The sequence below is a fragment of the Haliotis rubra genome, unplaced genomic scaffold (assembly GCF_003918875.1).
Source record: "Haliotis rubra isolate DU_JTF1 unplaced genomic scaffold, ASM391887v1 Scf383, whole genome shotgun sequence".
In the NCBI taxonomy this organism is placed as follows: Eukaryota; Metazoa; Mollusca; class Gastropoda; order Lepetellida; family Haliotidae; genus Haliotis; species Haliotis rubra.
This window is the reverse complement of record NW_025767061.1, coordinates 422715-441579: the sequence shown is the minus strand read 5'-3', so window position 1 is coordinate 441579 and position 18865 is coordinate 422715. Positions and strand designations below refer to the sequence as shown.

The window sequence follows — 18865 nt, the reverse complement described above, 5'->3', positions numbered from 1 at the left end:
TGTTCGGTAATTGTACTGAACAATGTCACAGATTTTTCATTGTTGTCTTTAGTTTTTTATGTGTGCATGATTATATGTGCAGCCTGTGACATTACTATTGTTGACATGTTTATTTATCAGAATTGACTTCAACAGTATTGCACATTTATGGAGATGAAAAATTGCAACTCCATATATGCACACAATTATTCTTCTAGATAAATTCATCAATAATAAGATCTTTCAGTCTGTCTATTTGGACGACTATATCTACATATATAAATTATTGAAGTAAACTGTCCAGAAAACATTTGGATCAAAACAGTATTTTAGTTGTCCCACAAATAGTATTATATACCATGAACCGGTTAAATTATGACTTTATTTTACATCCATGACACCCCTTGACCACCTTGTCTTTGTAAATCTTGGACAATGTGCGTCATTGATTGGTATTCTAGAAGTTTGTGAGTTGAAAAGAAGGCATTCAAGTTTATTGATGACAACTTCAAGTTAACTCGTTGGCGACGTTTCAATTTCAGCTATCCAAGACATGGTAAATCATTTAGTACATATTTTCGAGTGCAATTGATGCAACCAAACATGCCATAACATGAGCCAAGATTCTGACTCAAGGCAATTATTTTGCTGCATAAGACAGTCATAGTCTTTATTACCTACAGAACTAGATGTCTACTGACCCCAGCCATGCCATACATGCAAAATGAGAGTGCCTCTTTCTGTACCGGCGTTATCACACTCTGATAATCAAGATTCTTGACAAGCAGCCGAAAAACAACTATGTATTACATCATTTGGCTATAATTGTACACACTACTCTCTGTAGACACTTGGGCATTGCACCAGCTGTTCTTCATGTCTCATGAAGTTCTATGCACTTATTGCATCCCAGTAATTACACAATCATTTCACCCTCCTATATATTGCATCCCAGTAATTACACAATCATTTCACCCTCCTATATATTGCATCCCTGTAATTACACAATCATTTCACCCTCCTATATATTGCATCCCAGTAATTGCACAATCATTTCACCCTCCTATATATTGCATCCCAGTAATTGCACAATCATTTCACCCTCCTATATATTGCATCCCAGTAATTGCATCCCAATCATTTCACCCTCCTATATATTGCATCCCAGTAATTGCACAATCATTTCACCCTCCAATCCCATTTCATTTCATATATTGCATCCCAGTAATTGCACAATCATTTCACCCTCCTATATATTGCATCCCTGTAATTACACAATCATTTCACCCTCCTATATATTGCATCCCAGTAATTACACAATCATTTCACCCTCCTATATATTGCATCCCTGTAATTACACAATCATTTCACCCTCCTATATATTGCATCCCAGTAATTACACAATCATTTCACCCTCCTATATATTGCATCCCTGTAATTGCACAATCATTTCACCCTCCTATATATTGCATCCCAGTAATTGCACAATCATTTCACCCTCCTATATATTGCATCCCAGTAATTGCACAATCATTTCACCTTCCTACTCATATTTAAGGAATCATTTTGTATATGAATGTACTTTATGGTTGCAGAGTATCACATGATAAGAAATAAGTATGTGGATTGATCCAGACAGCCTGATCTGGGAAATAGATTCTGACCCGAACACCTACCTCCTTACACTGTACACGTTCACATGCTGCAGTCCGGCATTGCACTTTCCCATCATTACAGGAACAGTATTCACAGTCACTGATGTTCCAAATATCTCCATGGTAATGCTCTGACTCCGTCAAACATTTGCCTGGTAATAAAACAGGTGCCATTAATAATTTCATAATTTGATATACAGTGAAACTTTGTAAGTCCACGCTCTGTCAACCAGGAAACCTCTCCTAATGGATATTTACTGAAGGGCACCCATACAGCTATATAAATACTTGTAGCAACAATTCATTTAGATTCTCATTGAGAAAATATTATTGTCTTGAAGATGTAACAAACAATATTTTCTGTCTCTAACACATATCCTACAACCACCCATCAAGATTAAAAGGTCTGTTGCTAAAATAACAAGAACACCCCTCCTGTGTACACAACAAAGTTTTTCATGCAAAACACTTCTTCACTAAATCTGTGAGACCAGTAAAACTATTTATTGATGTTGTCGCTGTTTTTGTTACTATTATCACTTTAAAAAACATTATTCAAAGGGTTTAACAAAAGTTTTTGATAATATTCTTTTTCCTGCAGCATATCTATAACTATTAATCCACACTGATATAAAAACTAGTAAATACCTTTCTTAGGAACACATTCATGACAACACTGACCAGGACGCTTAATTTTTCTTTGATTCTGCAAAAGAAGATATTACAAATATAAAATTATTACAAAACCTATTTCATCAAGGCAAAGTATGAAACATACAATGCAAAGTTACAGAATACGTGAATCTTTCATATAACCAATCTCTTATAGCATGACAAGTTTACTATAGAAATATGAAAGACTAGGGTGTCCTTAACTCCTTTTGAGTAGTATATATATTGAAACATCATGCAATATCGAAGCAAGAAAAATAGAGAGACTTGTTTCCATTTAAAGACAAGGAATAATGATCACCTTAAGAGGGGTTGAAAAGTGCAAGACTTCATTTTCTCTCATTTAACAATTTACAAATTTCTTTGAACACCCTGTGGTGTTTTTGGTGTGCAATATGATCCACTTACACTGTGGCAAATCATGGCGCTGTCGCACTGCTGTGTTCGACATTCCACGCTGCCACCGACGCATGTACAGTATGTGCACGTGTCCTGACGCCATTGTTCACCATCCTGTAAAAAAGGTGCAGTGTGCATTACCTAGGGGCATCAGGTTTGCATTCTATTCAACTCCACAGAACAGGTTATCTGGAGCATTATTTACTATGTTGATTTCATATATGTGCATCCATCACAAACGTCTTTGTCAAAAGTTATTTTGGAAGTTAACAAAACACAAATATCATAACAGAATGGATGAGTTCTCAAAATGAACTTGTATGCAAGGACTTACAAAACAACCTCAGTTATCATGTTCAAGGAATTCAGTGAAGTACAAAAATGTGAAATATTCACATATGACAACTTTTAAAGACACAGCTTATGTTTCATTACTTGAACCAAGTTTACCCAGAAAATATATAATAATTCCAAGACACACCCATGTGATTTCCCAGACACACCCATGTGATTTCCCAGACACACCCATGTGATTTCCCAGACACACCCATGTGATTTCCCAGGCACACCCATGTGATTTCCCAGACACACCCATGTGATTTCCCAGACACACCCATGTGATTTCCTGGACATGCACACATTATGGCAAGGCATCTACTTTAAGTCATTTCTTCGTCTTATAGTTGATATACAGCACATGCTGGAAACTACATGTACCAATGTCCTTGAAACCCGAATGACTACTTAATGATGGTATATTGGCTTGAGCCTGAGAACTTGAAGAACTATCTGGAAATCTTGTAAGGGGCATTAAGTGTGAATTACAAAATCCCTCCCAACTGAAAGATTTGGATGTTTTTACATCCCTGGTGTAAACCAAACAAACAAATTTAAGTGGAATTGCACACATATGTCTGAGTGTGTGTAGCTGATACAATTTTGCTATGTTCATTGTAACAAACAAGAAATGTCTACAAAACTTGAAACAACAAGCTCATAAATGTGAACAACTTTCCAAGTTGGGATATTCAAAATGAAGATAAAAAACATAAATCAAAACACATAGACCAGCAACTACTTCTTGACATGGCAGCTCACAACGCCCAAACATTGTACAATTATGTCCAGAATGCTAGGTTAATTTTGGCTGCATCTGTTCAAAGTTTTAAGGGAATTAAGAGCTTTCTCAGAACTGTTTTTAATGGAGGGAGGTGCCTCAATCAACATCAAACATGTTCAGTAGCTGAGTATTTTAGTAAATGAACAAGAAAATGGCCATGATGCTAATCACAAACTTCGCACAGAACAAATAGATGAAATATATTCCACACCACACTTTACTGTTACCCTATATTTTAAAGTGCACACAGGACCTTACAGTTTATGTGAAGTTAAACATAAACCAATGTAGGAGACACACCATCCTGTTAATGGAAGGAAACATCCTTGTTTGAGTGGCATTTTTAGAAGTTGAGACGTACAATATGGAACACGTTTTTATGGATAACAACTTCTTTATTTCGTGAGTGCGACGTTTCGATACAGATTCTTGTACCGTTGTCAAGCAAAGAGTGATACATGAAGTGGAGGAGCTGCATATATATACTGTATATAACAATGAAACAACATACATTGTAATTGACAAAGGAAACAACATAATTGCCATAATTGGTTAAGCAGTAAGCTGATGAAGCCAGTGAGTACACAAAGGAAACATCCTGCAAACTGGATTCAAGCTGCTCAAACACTAATCACACAAATCTTAAGATGTAATAACTGCCAGAATGACACAGAGACAGTCTCAGTTTTACAGAGCACTCTTAATACAACATCTGGCCCTGTAATGTCAGGGTACCAGAGGACAGAGCATGATCCCCGTGTCATCAATCAGTCCTACCACTCTGGGGTATGTCCACAAAGAAAGACATATTCAACTTGATATATTGTACCAGTTTATTACACACAAGTAATTATGGGACTGTTCCATTCTTTTGGCCTTACAATTATCAAATCAACGTTACAATAAGTTACAACAGTCATAGCATGAAGACCACATTGTGGAAGAGGCCTGATCTGTATGTATGTATGTATGTATGTATGTATGTAAGTATATGTGTGTATTTCACTCTACCCTCAAACAATCCAGTGATCGATATAATGAACAACAATCCATGTTGTTTGGCTAAGCTAACAAGCAATCAACCAGATTATCAGTACTGCCACAACTTTTTCTATAACAGGGTCAGATGAAAAAGGTTTCTTTCACAATACAACTTTGAAGTACATACACAAGTCAGGATTACCAACTCTGTATAAGATAAAGCATGGTTTACTGTTAAGTCTGTGATTATGAATTCTAATATACACAAATATACACTTGATTTTTACCTTATATGACGTCCCTCGATCTTCACATTGTTCCTTCTTACACTGTTGACAGCATCCATCAGTTGATTTGGCAAGGGTTTGGCCCTGAAATCAATAGGAATATATAGAGGATATGAGTACCCATGTCAAACTGTTTACTACACAAGTGCCTAAATGTTCGTATTTCACGAGTGATAGCGAGGGATATACCGATATTTAGGCACAAGTGTCGTAAACATAGTATCATATGGGCACGAAATGATATTCTGTTTATTACCGAAGTTGTCAAATTGAGGAAAATAAACCCAAATCTACTTTCAAACATAGGTTGGCCACCCGTCATCGCCGCACGTAGCACGTAAGACGCAACGTCATAGAAGACGCTTTATTGGGATTACACTTTCTTAGTAAAGTACAGATTCTAGTACTTTTTGGGTTGACCAAATCCCCAAAGTACTAGAATCTGTACTTTACTAAGAAAGTGTAATCCCAAATATAACATATGTTACGTTAGACACATTCCTTCTAAAATAAACTGTAGATATGTGCAGATGCTGACAATGATAAAAGTAAATAACAATAAAAACTCATGCCAACAGATTAAAACATGAAATTTCAATAAACCATTAGTTGAAAACAATTTGGGAACTAATTTCATCATTTTTCTTACCAAAACATGATAGATTAATTTGAAGTGTTCAATAAATTGGGACTAGTACCTGGAATATGCTGATTATCCATGCCATACAAAGTTATGTATATGATGTGCATGTTAACAGTGAAACATCTAAACATCCCAATCAACATTTGAGTAGTATGAGATAAAACTAAAGACACAAAGTTGCGTGTATGAATTAAGTTATTGTGTTACATTTAAAAACACAAGAGTGAATAGAAATAGTTCCCTGTCAACTTTGTTTTATGCTATGTGTAACTTGTTTTGTTATGTCTCTCACCCTTCCTGACATTCACGCATGTGTTTGTATATCTGATCTAATCTGGCCTTATCAGCTTCACCCCTGACTGCCACTTGATGCAAACACAGGCTGCCTCCATAGAATTAGCTATTTTTTCTCTGCATCTCTATGTTATATGTGTCTAATAGACTTTATCTCCATATCAAACCTTACAGAAATGTATTGCAGGAACAAGGAATACTGTATTAGCAGGTCTCTTTCCTTCTACTCCCTGGTGTGTTATTACTTGTATCTACTATATATGTAATCAGGGGTGGAAATAACTTTAAAATTGCTAGTGTACTCCGGAACAGTGGCACATGTAAAATCACTTGCCCTGATAATTTTTCCGCTATACCGGCCGTTTCTTGTTGATTTTTAAATAAACAACATAATTAACATTGGAAAGTCAACCGGTACAGTGTGATATACAAATTTGCTTGCCCGACAGAAAAAAACACTGGCCTCGGACGTCGGGCAATGGGTTATTTCCACCCCTGTGTAATATTGATAGAAGACATTGCATATTTTCTGGTGAATACGGGAACTAACAGTAATCCATTTGATTGGCTGATGTTTGTTAGTTGTTTAAATAACTCTGCACTCAGCAATATTCCAGCAACATGATGGCAGTCTGTGAATACGCTTATCTGTAACGTCAATTGATTGATATTAAGATCCATTGACATACAGTCAACCATGACATTAAGCATAACTTGAACTACAAATGTTGGTTACTGAAGACATATTCTAATCCAGAATTTCCACAAGTTTGAATAAATAAACTCTTTTCAATTTAAATTGCAACAACTGAATAGAAATCATGCAAGTTTTCTCATCTTTCTCCCCTAACACATTTCCTTGCTTGATATGAATGTGGCATCCCCTTGTTAATCATTGAAATGAAGAAGCTGAATCCTTCCCCGTGTGCTGGAACTTCAGTTCCATGAGAAAGTTCACTTCCCATACCTCCTCCTTCCTCGACATTGTGTCCAAAACAAACAGAATGCCAACCATTCTTCCCTTGACATTCATCTGCTTTGTCAAATAAAAACACCCTACATTTCTATCAGATAGCATGCTCTGCTCTTAACATCAATTATTACATATCAGATACTTGGTATTCCTGATTTCCAAGCAAACAAACACAATGCTGGTAAACCATGTTGTATTGCTGTGCTTGTTGTTGTAGGCTCCACATGAGAGGGTGTGAAAGCACCACCCAGGAGGATGACATTGTGAAGCAGGTTGGGTGAGTGAGAACAGCAGCTGCTCAGACTGAACAGCGGGCATAACAACTGTACACATCAGGAAACATTGTTGACATGTTTGTTTACACAGAAAGAGTTATGTAATTCATTAGCAACAGACTGAAGGCAATTCAGACTTAGACCAGATCCCCAAGTGAATCAGTGACTTGGTCATAATAACAATCACAGGTTTGTCTGTCCCAGACTTGATACTTTACAGGCATTGGTCATAAGAAGAAAGAAGTAAGTAAGAAGTAAGAAAACCCAATCTAAGGCAACCTGGAAGAAACAAATCAAGGAAATATATAGCTTTCTTCACTACAGTGATAGGAATCATGACTTTATGTGTCTATACCAAAGAGTGACAAAGGATCCACTTAGACGATACTGCAAAAAGGTGTGCTGCCACATACCTGGGAGAGAGAACACAATGACTGTACTTGCAACAGGGTCTACAAAATTTGGACATTGCTGTAGTTAGCTATTCAAAAATGGACCTGATCAGACAAATATGTGTGATTTTATGAAAAAAAGAGAGTCAGAATTCTTGGATATATCAAGTAAGATCAAGGGTAATAAATCAATTCTTACACAAGTTTGATAAAAAATCTGTAGGACACACATTTAAGTGTAATAGGTTCTTTATTTCCCATTACTTCCTCATCCCCTTTTTGAGCTCCCCTTCATAAACAGGGATCCATCATTACTGTTCATTTTAGAAACCACAATACTTGAATGATGTCAACAAACTTCAACATGACATCATCTCTGGTGTGATGTCTTTCTGACCTTATGTTGCAGTGAGGTGATGGGAGGTGAAATTGGGTTTAACGTCGCGCTGGAGATATTTAGCTCATATGACCACGTGCATGCGTGTGTATGTGTATGTGCGGCTGCTTGTACTAGCCCAGACTGAAGCTGGTTTTATAGTGCTAGCCCACTGAGATACCATGCCGCAGTGAAGCATGAATACCCCACTCAGACACATTATACTGACTATGAGCCAACTAGTCCTTGTTGTACCCATCAATGCCGAGAGCCAAGCAGGGACCAACAAGTACCATATTTTAACGTCTTTTGGTATGACGCGGTCGGGGATTGAACCCACCTTCACCTTCAGCGCTCTAACCACTACGGGCGGAGGCAGTCTAACCACTGCACCACGAGTGAGAGGAGTGTCTTATGTGAGTGAGTGAGTGAGTGAGTGAGTGAGTGAGTGAGTGAGTGAGTGAGTGAGTGAGTGAGTGAGTGAGTGAGTGAGTGAGTGAGTGAGTGAGTGAGTGAGTTTAGTTTCACGCAGCATTCAGCAATATTCCAGCTATATGGTGGCCGTCTGTAAATAATCGAGTCTGGACCAGACAATCCAGTGATCAACAGCATGAGCATTGATCTACGCAGTTGGTAACCAAGTCAGCCAGCCCGACCACCCGATCCCGTTAGTCGCCTCTAACGACAAGCATGGGTTACTGAAGATCAATATTCTAACCCAGATCTTCACGGGTCCCTTATGTTGCAACAAGTTTCAAATGACATCAACAATGGCATGTGTGAAGTGATAATTGCCCTAGTGCACATCTGATTGTTATGAAGTCCGTTATTTCTAACCTGTGGATAATGATATGAGATAATCCAATATAAAGGCTGTTAAAAACCAGGTTAAACATCATGGCAACAACAGCTTACAGGTGTTAATTTTGAAGGACTACTTCTCCACATACAACCAAACCTAATTCTTCACATAGAACCTAACCACACCTCCAAGGTGAAGGCATCTCTTCATCTGGTATGCATGTTATTATGTTTATTTACTCATAGCATGAAATCAAAGAAAGAGAAAGATTCTGTCAGACAAGACATAAACTTTGTGTCATAGATCTAAGCTATGCTGGAGAAAGCAGCCTTGGTTCACTCAACAGTTGCTCAGATCTCCTTTCATGTCCTTTATGTTTTCAGATTCATGACCATCTGTATAAAATAGACCTTCTCAGATCTACTCTTAGTGCCAGTGGGTGACTTTGTGAGGCTTTTTTGAAGGCAGCAACTGGTTTGTAGTAAGTGAAGAACAAGAATAGGGAGAAGTTTATTGGCACAGTGGCCTCAGACCCACTAAACATTTTAAGACCAAAAATATAACCAAACATACTGACAAAAACATCTAATTGCATTACAAAACATGTTCTTTTTTTCACAAGCGTAACATATGATATGTGATAAATCTTGAAGGAATTTTATTACACTGGTTGTAAGGATAAATCTAATACATGACTAATTCTGTGAGCCAAGGAGTATCAATGGGTATATGCTGCCATCATTAAAACTGATAAAGCAAGAAAATTCTAAAGGAATTCTGCAGCCTCATATATGTACAGCTGGTTTGAAATGTGAAACTGCATGAATCTAAAGTCCATAAATAAGGAGTAATTTCACTGTCTACATCCTTCCTATCAGCAATTCTCCTACCTACAGTGCTCCCCAACGGTGATAAACATTTGTAACTTCCTGCAGAGCTTTTTTTCCTTTAAAAATCACCTCAGAAAATAAACTGTAAGGACTAATTGGTTAATAATTGGGTTGCAAAGACCAGACTGGCTCAGAATGTTGCAATATTCCCTCACGGCAGCACCAAGATAACTCCTGGCGATGGCCCAGAAGCAGACAGCAGTTGGCAGCCATTTGCAGTGACTGATTACAGTGGTACAAACAACTGACAAAGGATCCACTTAGACGATACTGCAAAAAGGTGTGCTGCCGCATACCTGGGGAGGGAACACGATGACTGTACTTGGAACAGGGTCTAAAAATTGGGACATTGCTGTAGTTAGTTATTCCAAAATTATTCACTTCAGGTTTTGTAGTTGCTCATTAAGACTAAGTCCAAGGTTCAATTTTCCCCATTGGTCCAATGCTTGAGGCTCATTTCAATTGTCCTTTTGCCATGATAGTAAGGAAATATGGGAGAGAAAACCACACCCACTCAGTTTTCAAGGGGAACCCACTCTACCATGTCTAATTATTTTTTTGTGAAATTCTTTTTACTTAGATATCAAGCTGATTTACTATACAGCACCTATTGTTTTATATTGAAGTAGTACATTTCTTTCTATGTTACAAACTTAGTTGTAATAATTAACTTCATTCCATCAGGACAAACTTGCAATGTTAGCACAATGACTGATGTTGTGGTAGAGCAGCTGGGGACATACTTATGTGTGTGGTTTCTGATTTACAAGAGTAACAGCACTACCATGGCCAGCAAACTGTTGCTGGTGAAGTCTGCATCCACAGGTGTCTGTGAGGTATCTACGATTATGTTTACATGATAAACTCTCAGCAGCTTGGATGCAAGTCTCATTGCCATGTTGAATGAGGAGCCATGTTATTTCAGCTCCTTACAGAGAAGCACAGCAGCACCACATGCTACGTACATGTGAAGCAAGTGGCACCAGAATCTTACAAGTAGGGATCAGTGGCAGGATGTTTCAGGACCAACCACTCACAGTTGCCTATTCACTGTTAATGCAAGCTTGCATTTGCTAATTGCTAATTTTCTGCAGGTGAAATGCTGAGTTTTCTTGAAACATAATAGTTGTACTGTGTTTGCTTCCTATTTAATGCCACATCCAGCAATGGCAATAAGAACAAGGGTCACCAGGAGATCCTCCAGGTATGATGCAGTTGAGAAATGGTTCATTGCCTTAACAGAATGAAGAAGAAAGTAATCCTGTTCAATCTTTTTCATTATTCCAAATCATCACAAGCCACCAGATCACAACTAGACAGATCTTCAAAGCAAGCTTCATCAAGAAACATTCCAAGGTTCATGTAGCATGTTTAGTAGTCAAACAAAACAGAAAGATAGAAACCCAGATAAAAAAACATCAAAAGGCATCACTTCAATAATGTTCAACAGTTTTATAATGGAAAATGGATACTATAGAGACAGGCACACCGATGGACAGATCAACAGTTTTTCTGGGGGATAACAACGGCATTTATACTGTACTGTTTCTGTACCACTTAAGAGCATGCTCAAAGCACTATACATTTAAGGTTAATTAAGCTTACTGAATATTTTAAAACAAAGCATTTTTGTGATTTTAAGTTATGGCTAAATGTACCTACATTCACCAACAACTGAAGGGATGATGTAAATCCGGGTCCATGCTGGTAGCATAAGTACTGTACATCCCCATGGTCCCTAGTATGGTGATCTATCTCCAGCCCATTTATATTTTGTATTGTCTGTACTAAGTGTCTAATTTTAAAACTTACATGCTAGTTTTATTTTTCGAACTGTGACAATCTAGTTATTTTACGGTCCTTTTTTTATAATTTAATTGCGTTTGTTGTTAATTTATAACTTCCTAAGTCACAATATGGCTGAAATATTGTCGATGTTGCTATAAATCTGAACTCACTCACTCACTCATATCCAATGTTAAATCAAGATATATATATACTGCATTATAGTTACTCTATCTTGTGCTCAGGTATGAGCATGAAGTGAACAAATCACTTGCTATCTGGTCAATGAGGTATGTCATTCAATCAAAATCTGGAAAATACTTGAATTTGATTGGTTGTGCACTATTCTGATATGGGCAATACAATGCCAAACAATTATGGTTTAATGAATATATATGCACGAAGTTGAGTTCCTCAGAAGAAGACATCAAACACATAACTGACTGACTTCATGTGTAACAGCCTACAACACATGTCTGTTTTTCACTATCTGCATATTAATAACACAGGAGTGTTAGTGCTATATCCATTTGGTGGTGTGCATTTCCTATTACAACCACAGTCACTTGGTAAATAAGCCCTTGCACTTCGTACAGCCAGAAATAAGCTGGTGTGTTTAGATACATGGCAACATGAATACATCTTGGAAGCTTTTAAAACTGGTTCATCAAAAACAAAATTGCTCAAAGAGACACACTACTCAGGATGATACCATCCACCATCTTTCACACTTGTTGATTGGCAAACAAATATAACAGCTGCCTGAAGCGATAATAATGCAAAGATTCATATCTCTTCTCAGTGCAACAGACCCATTAACATACATACACACAAACATAACATCACAGCTTCATGGATATTGTGGCATGGGAGATAATTTTGCACCTGCAGTCAATGAATATTAAAGCTACTACAGTACATTTCTTTTCTGTGACAACTGCTATCCATTAATTATAATATTATATGAAATAATGAGTAAATTAAGTTTATAAGCAAAACATATAATGGAATAAATGTATAACCATTTTGCTAAGCAGACATGTTCTAATGACAACTGAAGAAAGATTTGGAATTATCTTGACTAGGCATAGGCGGATCCAGAGGGGGGTTGCAGGGGTGCGCACACCCCCTTTTGTCCTGAAAGTTTAATAAATGACCATTGAAACTCTCATGAAAATGAAGTGTGCACCCCTCCTTTCTCAATAGTGTGCACCCCTCCTTTCTCAATAGTGTGCACCCCTCCTTTCTCAATAGTGTACACCCCTCCTTTCTCAATAGTGTGCACCCCTCCTTTCTCAATAGTGTGCGCCCCTCCTTTCTCAATAGTGTGCACCCCTCCTTTCTCAATAGTGTGCACCCCTCCTTTCTCAATAGTGTGCACCCCTCCTTTCTCAATAGTGTGCACCCCTCCTTTCTCAATAGTGTGCACCCCTCCTTTCTCAAAAAGCTGTATCTGCCCCTGCTAGGCAACATGATTATGTACCTGTCAGGTAGGAAAAGAGACTAACTAGCCAGTTTGTAGTGTAGTACCTGAGATATTGTATATTCAAGCTAGGAGGTGCTGGCTGTTGTAGAAGAAAACAAGCCTCTCTTATATAAAGTCTGCCTGTGCACATACTGCATCTTTTGAGCACTAATCGTTTGCACCTCTGATCTCTGAAGAGCAACCTGGAAACAAGTATGTGTTGACAACAGGAAGCCCCTACTGCTAGAGCTTTCAGAAGGCCAAAACATGTTTGGGCTCTGGTTACACAGTTCTCTAAATTAGTGCCAGAAGGCAAGCAATCTTTCATAGACTTAATTTAGTTTTATATCCAGATAAACTACACAGTGTGGGCTTATCTTTCATGTATTGGAAGAGGTTTGTTTTCTCACACTGTGAATGTAGAATGAGTTCAGAACTATGTCATATCGTGTAATGGCCTCAGCAGAGTATATCAAGAAAATATTTGTCTCTTTTGATCGTCTGCCAAACTCATGTGCTTACAAGAATCATTGTGAGATGTGTAGTCTGTCTCTCAGTCTCTGAACCACATTATTTCCCCTTCTGCCTAGAACTCCCTGCAATGCTAAATCCCTAAATGAATCAAGTCTAAATTTTCCCAGGTCTGAATCTCCCAGCTCACTTGGGCTCCTTTTCGATTTAAATGGGTCTATTTGTTACTATCAAAATTATATATATTCAGGGACTAAGCGTTAGTCTATGAGATGTGGACAGTTTGGCATGTAGAGTAAGCTTGAAAAACACAGTATGAGGTAGAACTTTCACATGTGTGAATGTGAAACTGTTATTCGACATGAAAACCAAAAAAGTCTATTAATCATGTATTTGGTTACCAATTGTAGTTTTAAACATGTCATTGAAGAAGCATAATTAAATAACAGTTCTAGAACAAGTTGGCAAGAGAAATGCTAAAATGGATTTTATGTTTTAAGGTTAACACATTTGTTTCTATAAATCTAAGGTTCAAAACTCAATACAAACATCTACTGACAATGATGCCAAAAGATAAGTTTCAAGACAGTCAAATACATTTTGGTTTTGGCCTCCCTGTTTGAAAGCTGATTGCTGACATATGTGTCATCTACTGGATTCATTGAGACCGCTAGCCAATATATGTGTCTTCTACTGGATTCACTGAGGCCATTGGACTATATATGTATCTTCTACTGCATTCACTGAGGCCATTGGACTATATATGTGTCTTCTACTGCATTCACTGAGGCCATTGGACTATATATTTTCTTCTAGTGGATTCATTGATGCCATGAGGCCATATTGTCTTCCACTGCATTCATTGAAACAGCTAGCCGATATAAGTGCTTTCTGTTTGATTTACTGTATTTTCAATACATGGGTCTTCTATTAGTCTTTTTTAGGCATCTTGCTGACATAAATGTATTCTATTGGATTCATCATGGCAGCATGCCAACATATGTGTCTTCTATTTGAATCTGCAAAGCAGCAGGTTGATAAATGTGTCTTCTATTAGATCCATCAAGGCAGCTTGCCCCTGTACATGTCTTTTGTTGAATTAATAGAGACATTATGCCCTGTATGTGTCTTCTTCAAAACCATTGGCAATCCCACTCACTTGTCGGTCATAGATGGCCTTGGCATTCAAGTGATCTGAGCAGATCCGCAGAAACTGAATTTGGCCATCCGATTGGTGGAAAATATATCTACTGTAAGATTTTGACCGTTTGCTAATGGGCGCGAAAAATGAACTTTGCAATAATCCTATATTTTGGATGATGTACGGAACAGTAAATTGTTAAGAATAGTTTTAGAGGTTGTAAAAATGCATTCGATATTGATTCATTTTAAGGAAATTATATTTATGAATATTTAACTTCTAAAATTATTCTTGCAAATTTACTGCTCAGGTCACTTAAATGTCAAGGCCATCTATGGCCGACAAGTGAGTATGATTGCCGATGGTTTTGGAGAAAATGTCTGTTTACTGTCGAGGAAATGATTTGTAGATGTTGCAATAAGATTTTGGACCCGTGGAATGCCGCTGCCGATCGAATCTAGCCCTACATAGGTGCTGTCAACGTGACTGGAATTAATAAACGAATTTAACAGGTGAGTTTTCGCTGTCTTGGGTGATCCATGATTTTGGCTTGGAATTGCGGAGGTAGCTGTTTTCGGTGAGTCGTGGCGTATAACTTTTGAAATAATGATCCGATTGTGACAATTTATAGCTCATTTGTAGGGAAATCATCTCGCTTTCGATCCGTAGGCCTCGACGGGGCCTTAAAAATAGTTTACGTGGTGAAATCTAACTTTGATTGAGGAGGGGGTGGTTCCGTCGTTACATCCCTTTCCTTTTATATAGTACTAGGGTAGGGTCTATATACCTATATGTCTTTCTAACGCTGTTTCGAAGCGTGACACGCCCCTGTGGAATCAAGGGAATGGTAACTGAAACATTTAATATTTAACATTCCTTGACATTACTGAAAAATACACCTTAACACACCAATATCAACAAGAGCGATGCATTTCAGTTTGTTCAAAATGTTATCCAACTGTTCTGGGCGTCAGAGATACACTTTGGAAATGGCAGTGAGCACAAACACATGATAAAGGATGGGAGTGATGGGAACTCCACCAATGCTAATATGTCATTGATAATCATATCCCACACCGCTTTCTGCAGCCATTCTCTTCATGGAAGAACTACAGGCAATGTATGCATGTGCAAAGGCACCACTCTTATTAAAGGACCTGTTTATTAGGTTGATCTCAAAATCTGATACTGTCTTATTTATGGTGTGACTTGGTAACCATTGATGGAAGTGTAGGAAATGTCACTGATGACTGAAAGACATCATGTAGACAGTGGAAGAAGATGATGACTGAGGTACCAACAACAAACTCTTTGCCAAATATATATACTAATATTTCAGTTCATCTGGGCTCATAGCACAGATCTATTATTCTCATCACCATAGAGGGTTGTGCCAGGATGTAGATCTGACTGAAAACAAGGCCAGATTTTTTCCATTTTTAATTTTTTTGGGGGCCTATTTGTATAAAATCTGGTCAGTTGCAACACAACCTTCTGTGTGTGCACAGTAGGGAGTGTTGGGTTGTCTGTAGACTAATGCTTAGTCTCTGAATATATATAATTTTGATAGTAACAAACAAGCCCATTTAAATTGAAAAGGAGCCCCAGGGAGACCAGAGATTCAGAACCTGAGGAAATCTAGACTTGCTTTATTTAGGGCTTCAGCACTGCAGAGAGGGCTTGGCAGTGGGGAAAATAATGTGGTTCAGGGACTGTGAGACAGACTAGGTTCTCTGCTGCATTTGATGGAACAAAACGATTCAGACTGAACTTGTTTCCACTATTTTAGGGTGAGTGGAATCTGCAAACCAAGATACCATTTAATTTTCTATGTCACTACAGTTGACTGAGATTTCAAAACTAGACTTTGATCATACTTTCAGACATTCATGTTGATGTTAGGTACTGATAATGCATAAACTAAACAGATTTTACAACATTACATCTGTCAAATTAGCCCATACCCGGATTTGACATACAGGACCTCAATTCTGAAGAGAGTGGGTTTGGCGTAATATCGCATAAAACAGCATTTCAACTGTGTAACTGTGTATTAGCTTCATGTTGGATGAAAGCTCCAAGTGATACTGGTCTTTGACATTTATGATTTCCTTGTTATCATAAGTATAGATATGATACTGAAGAACCTACTAACAAAATCAGGGATATATACACCATGAGAGTAAAGATTAGTCCAATCTAGCAATATTTGATATTTCATCATAATCCAAATATCTGAAACAGTTGCAAATAATTTATAGAAGAGTAAACTGCTACTATGAAATGGAGTTTTTATGAGTGCGGCTATCCGCCATACCTACTCCCTACTGCCTAGTGGTTAAAACGTTTGCTCGTCACAACTAAGATTTCCGGGTTTGATTTCTACATGGGTACAATGTGTGAAGCCCATTCCTGGGGTTCCTTGCTGTGATACTGTTGGAATATTGCAGTGTGAAACTAAACTCACTCACTCACTCACGCCTGTCTACTGCTCCACTGATTCCTGTTTCTCAAACACAGAAAACTACAGCCACCTTACCACAGGGCATACTGCTTCAGCCTATAATACCAGCCACATTTTCCCCATTGGTAAAGTTTGCTGAGAAACAAGATCATTGCATGTTTGTTATTAATTACCTCCCAAGCATTTCACATTTAACCTCTCTACATTATCTCCCTCTATCACAGCTGCTGTTTTCAACACATCGAAGAAACATGCTAGAAGACATTTAGGAAAAGCCTTGGGGTAGAGCTAGTGCATGGAATCAACATACCGTATTTGCCACAATAAGCATCCCAGTGTCAAGGGTTTTCGCCGATGTAAGACAAAAACGCAATTTTTATATTTAATGTCATTTAAAGTTTTTATTTTATTAACCTTGAGTGATAAAGGATATATTCATCTATTTCACGCAAAAATATCAAGTGTTCCCTACAAAAATAGTGTTGATGGCATCATATTGGCGAAACTGTTGTCGCTCACCACATCTGGGGATTTTGTATGGGTTTTTGACGATGAGCCATACTTTTTGACGGAGTGTTTTGATCACGTGTCTTCCTATTTATATATTACCTGTAACCAGCAGACGACTGATCTTACTGAATTTTCGCTTGCTATTTTTTGTTATAAGGGCAACTGATTTTGCATCTGAAGTGGTACTGACGATCTCGGGTAAATAATATTGATGTAACACATGTCATATTTGGGATTACACTTTCTTAGTAAAGTACAGATTCTAGTCCTTTGTTGGGTTGAGTCCCATCTGGGATTCGAACCCACACCCTCAGAGTCAGGCACCTAATCACCAGCACACAAAGTCAGATGCCTAGACCGCTCAGCCACCGCGGCTTCCACAAAAATGGAAGTCGGACAACTGGTAGTCTAGACTGCGGACCTTGTGTACCCCTCTGATAACTGTTATTTGGCACGGCTCCCAAGGCCGAAAGCTATGAAATATACAATGCCATTTAGAAAGTGGTCAAATGTAACATATGTCATATTTGGGATTACACTTTCTTAGTAAAGTACAGATTCTAGTACTTTTGTTGGGTTGAGTCCCATCCGGGATACGAACCCACACCCCCAGAGTCAGGCACCTAATCGCCAGCACACAAAGTTAGACGCCTAGACCGCTCAGTCTAGACTACCAGTTGTCCGACTTCCATTTTTGTGGAGTCGCGGTGGCTGAGCGGTCTAGGTGTCTGACTTTGTGTATAGTAACAAATAGCAATCCTTATAGTAACAAAAAGCAGTCCTTATGGTAACAAAAAGTAGTCCATATATAGTAACAAATAGCAGTCCTTATGGTAGCAAAAGGTAGTCCTTACAGTAACAAATAGCACTCCTTATAGTCACAACAGAAACTGTTTGAGCCAAGTTTGAACTTGCTCTTTCACAACTAGCTTGAAGGGGTGCATGTGGTGTTCATAAGGCCTGCTCGGTATCTCTTACACTGCATATAGACAAAGCTCTCCGTGTTTATCAAGTCGCCTCCTGAATGAGTATGTTTCCATGCACTGTTTGTTTTTGTTGGCTTCCAGTTATTAAATGAAAATGGATTCAAAACAATGTTGATCTGATATTTCTATCATACAAGATGGAAATAAATAAACACTGCATGAGTGCATGTTTGATAAAAGATGATTTGTCTCAGCAAAAATGCATTATCACTTTTAAACTTTATCTTCATGTTTATACTGATGAAGACATAACAACATATCTGTGTGGTTAAGGACACTTGTTAAATCAAATAATTCACACTTTG

The 18865-nt window shown here is 38.0% G+C and overlaps 1 protein-coding gene across 1 annotated transcript in view; it reads right to left on the bottom strand.

Moving 5' to 3' along the window:
• LOC124286435 (extracellular matrix organizing protein FRAS1-like) overlaps positions 1–18865 on the bottom strand; it is a 132806-nt gene that overhangs the window by 52612 nt on the left and 61329 nt on the right. The window contains 4 exon segments of the mRNA XM_046722811.1: positions 1656–1786; positions 2283–2340; positions 2715–2819; positions 5094–5177. Coding sequence (XP_046578767.1) covers positions 1656–1786; positions 2283–2340; positions 2715–2819; positions 5094–5177 — 378 coding nt within the window.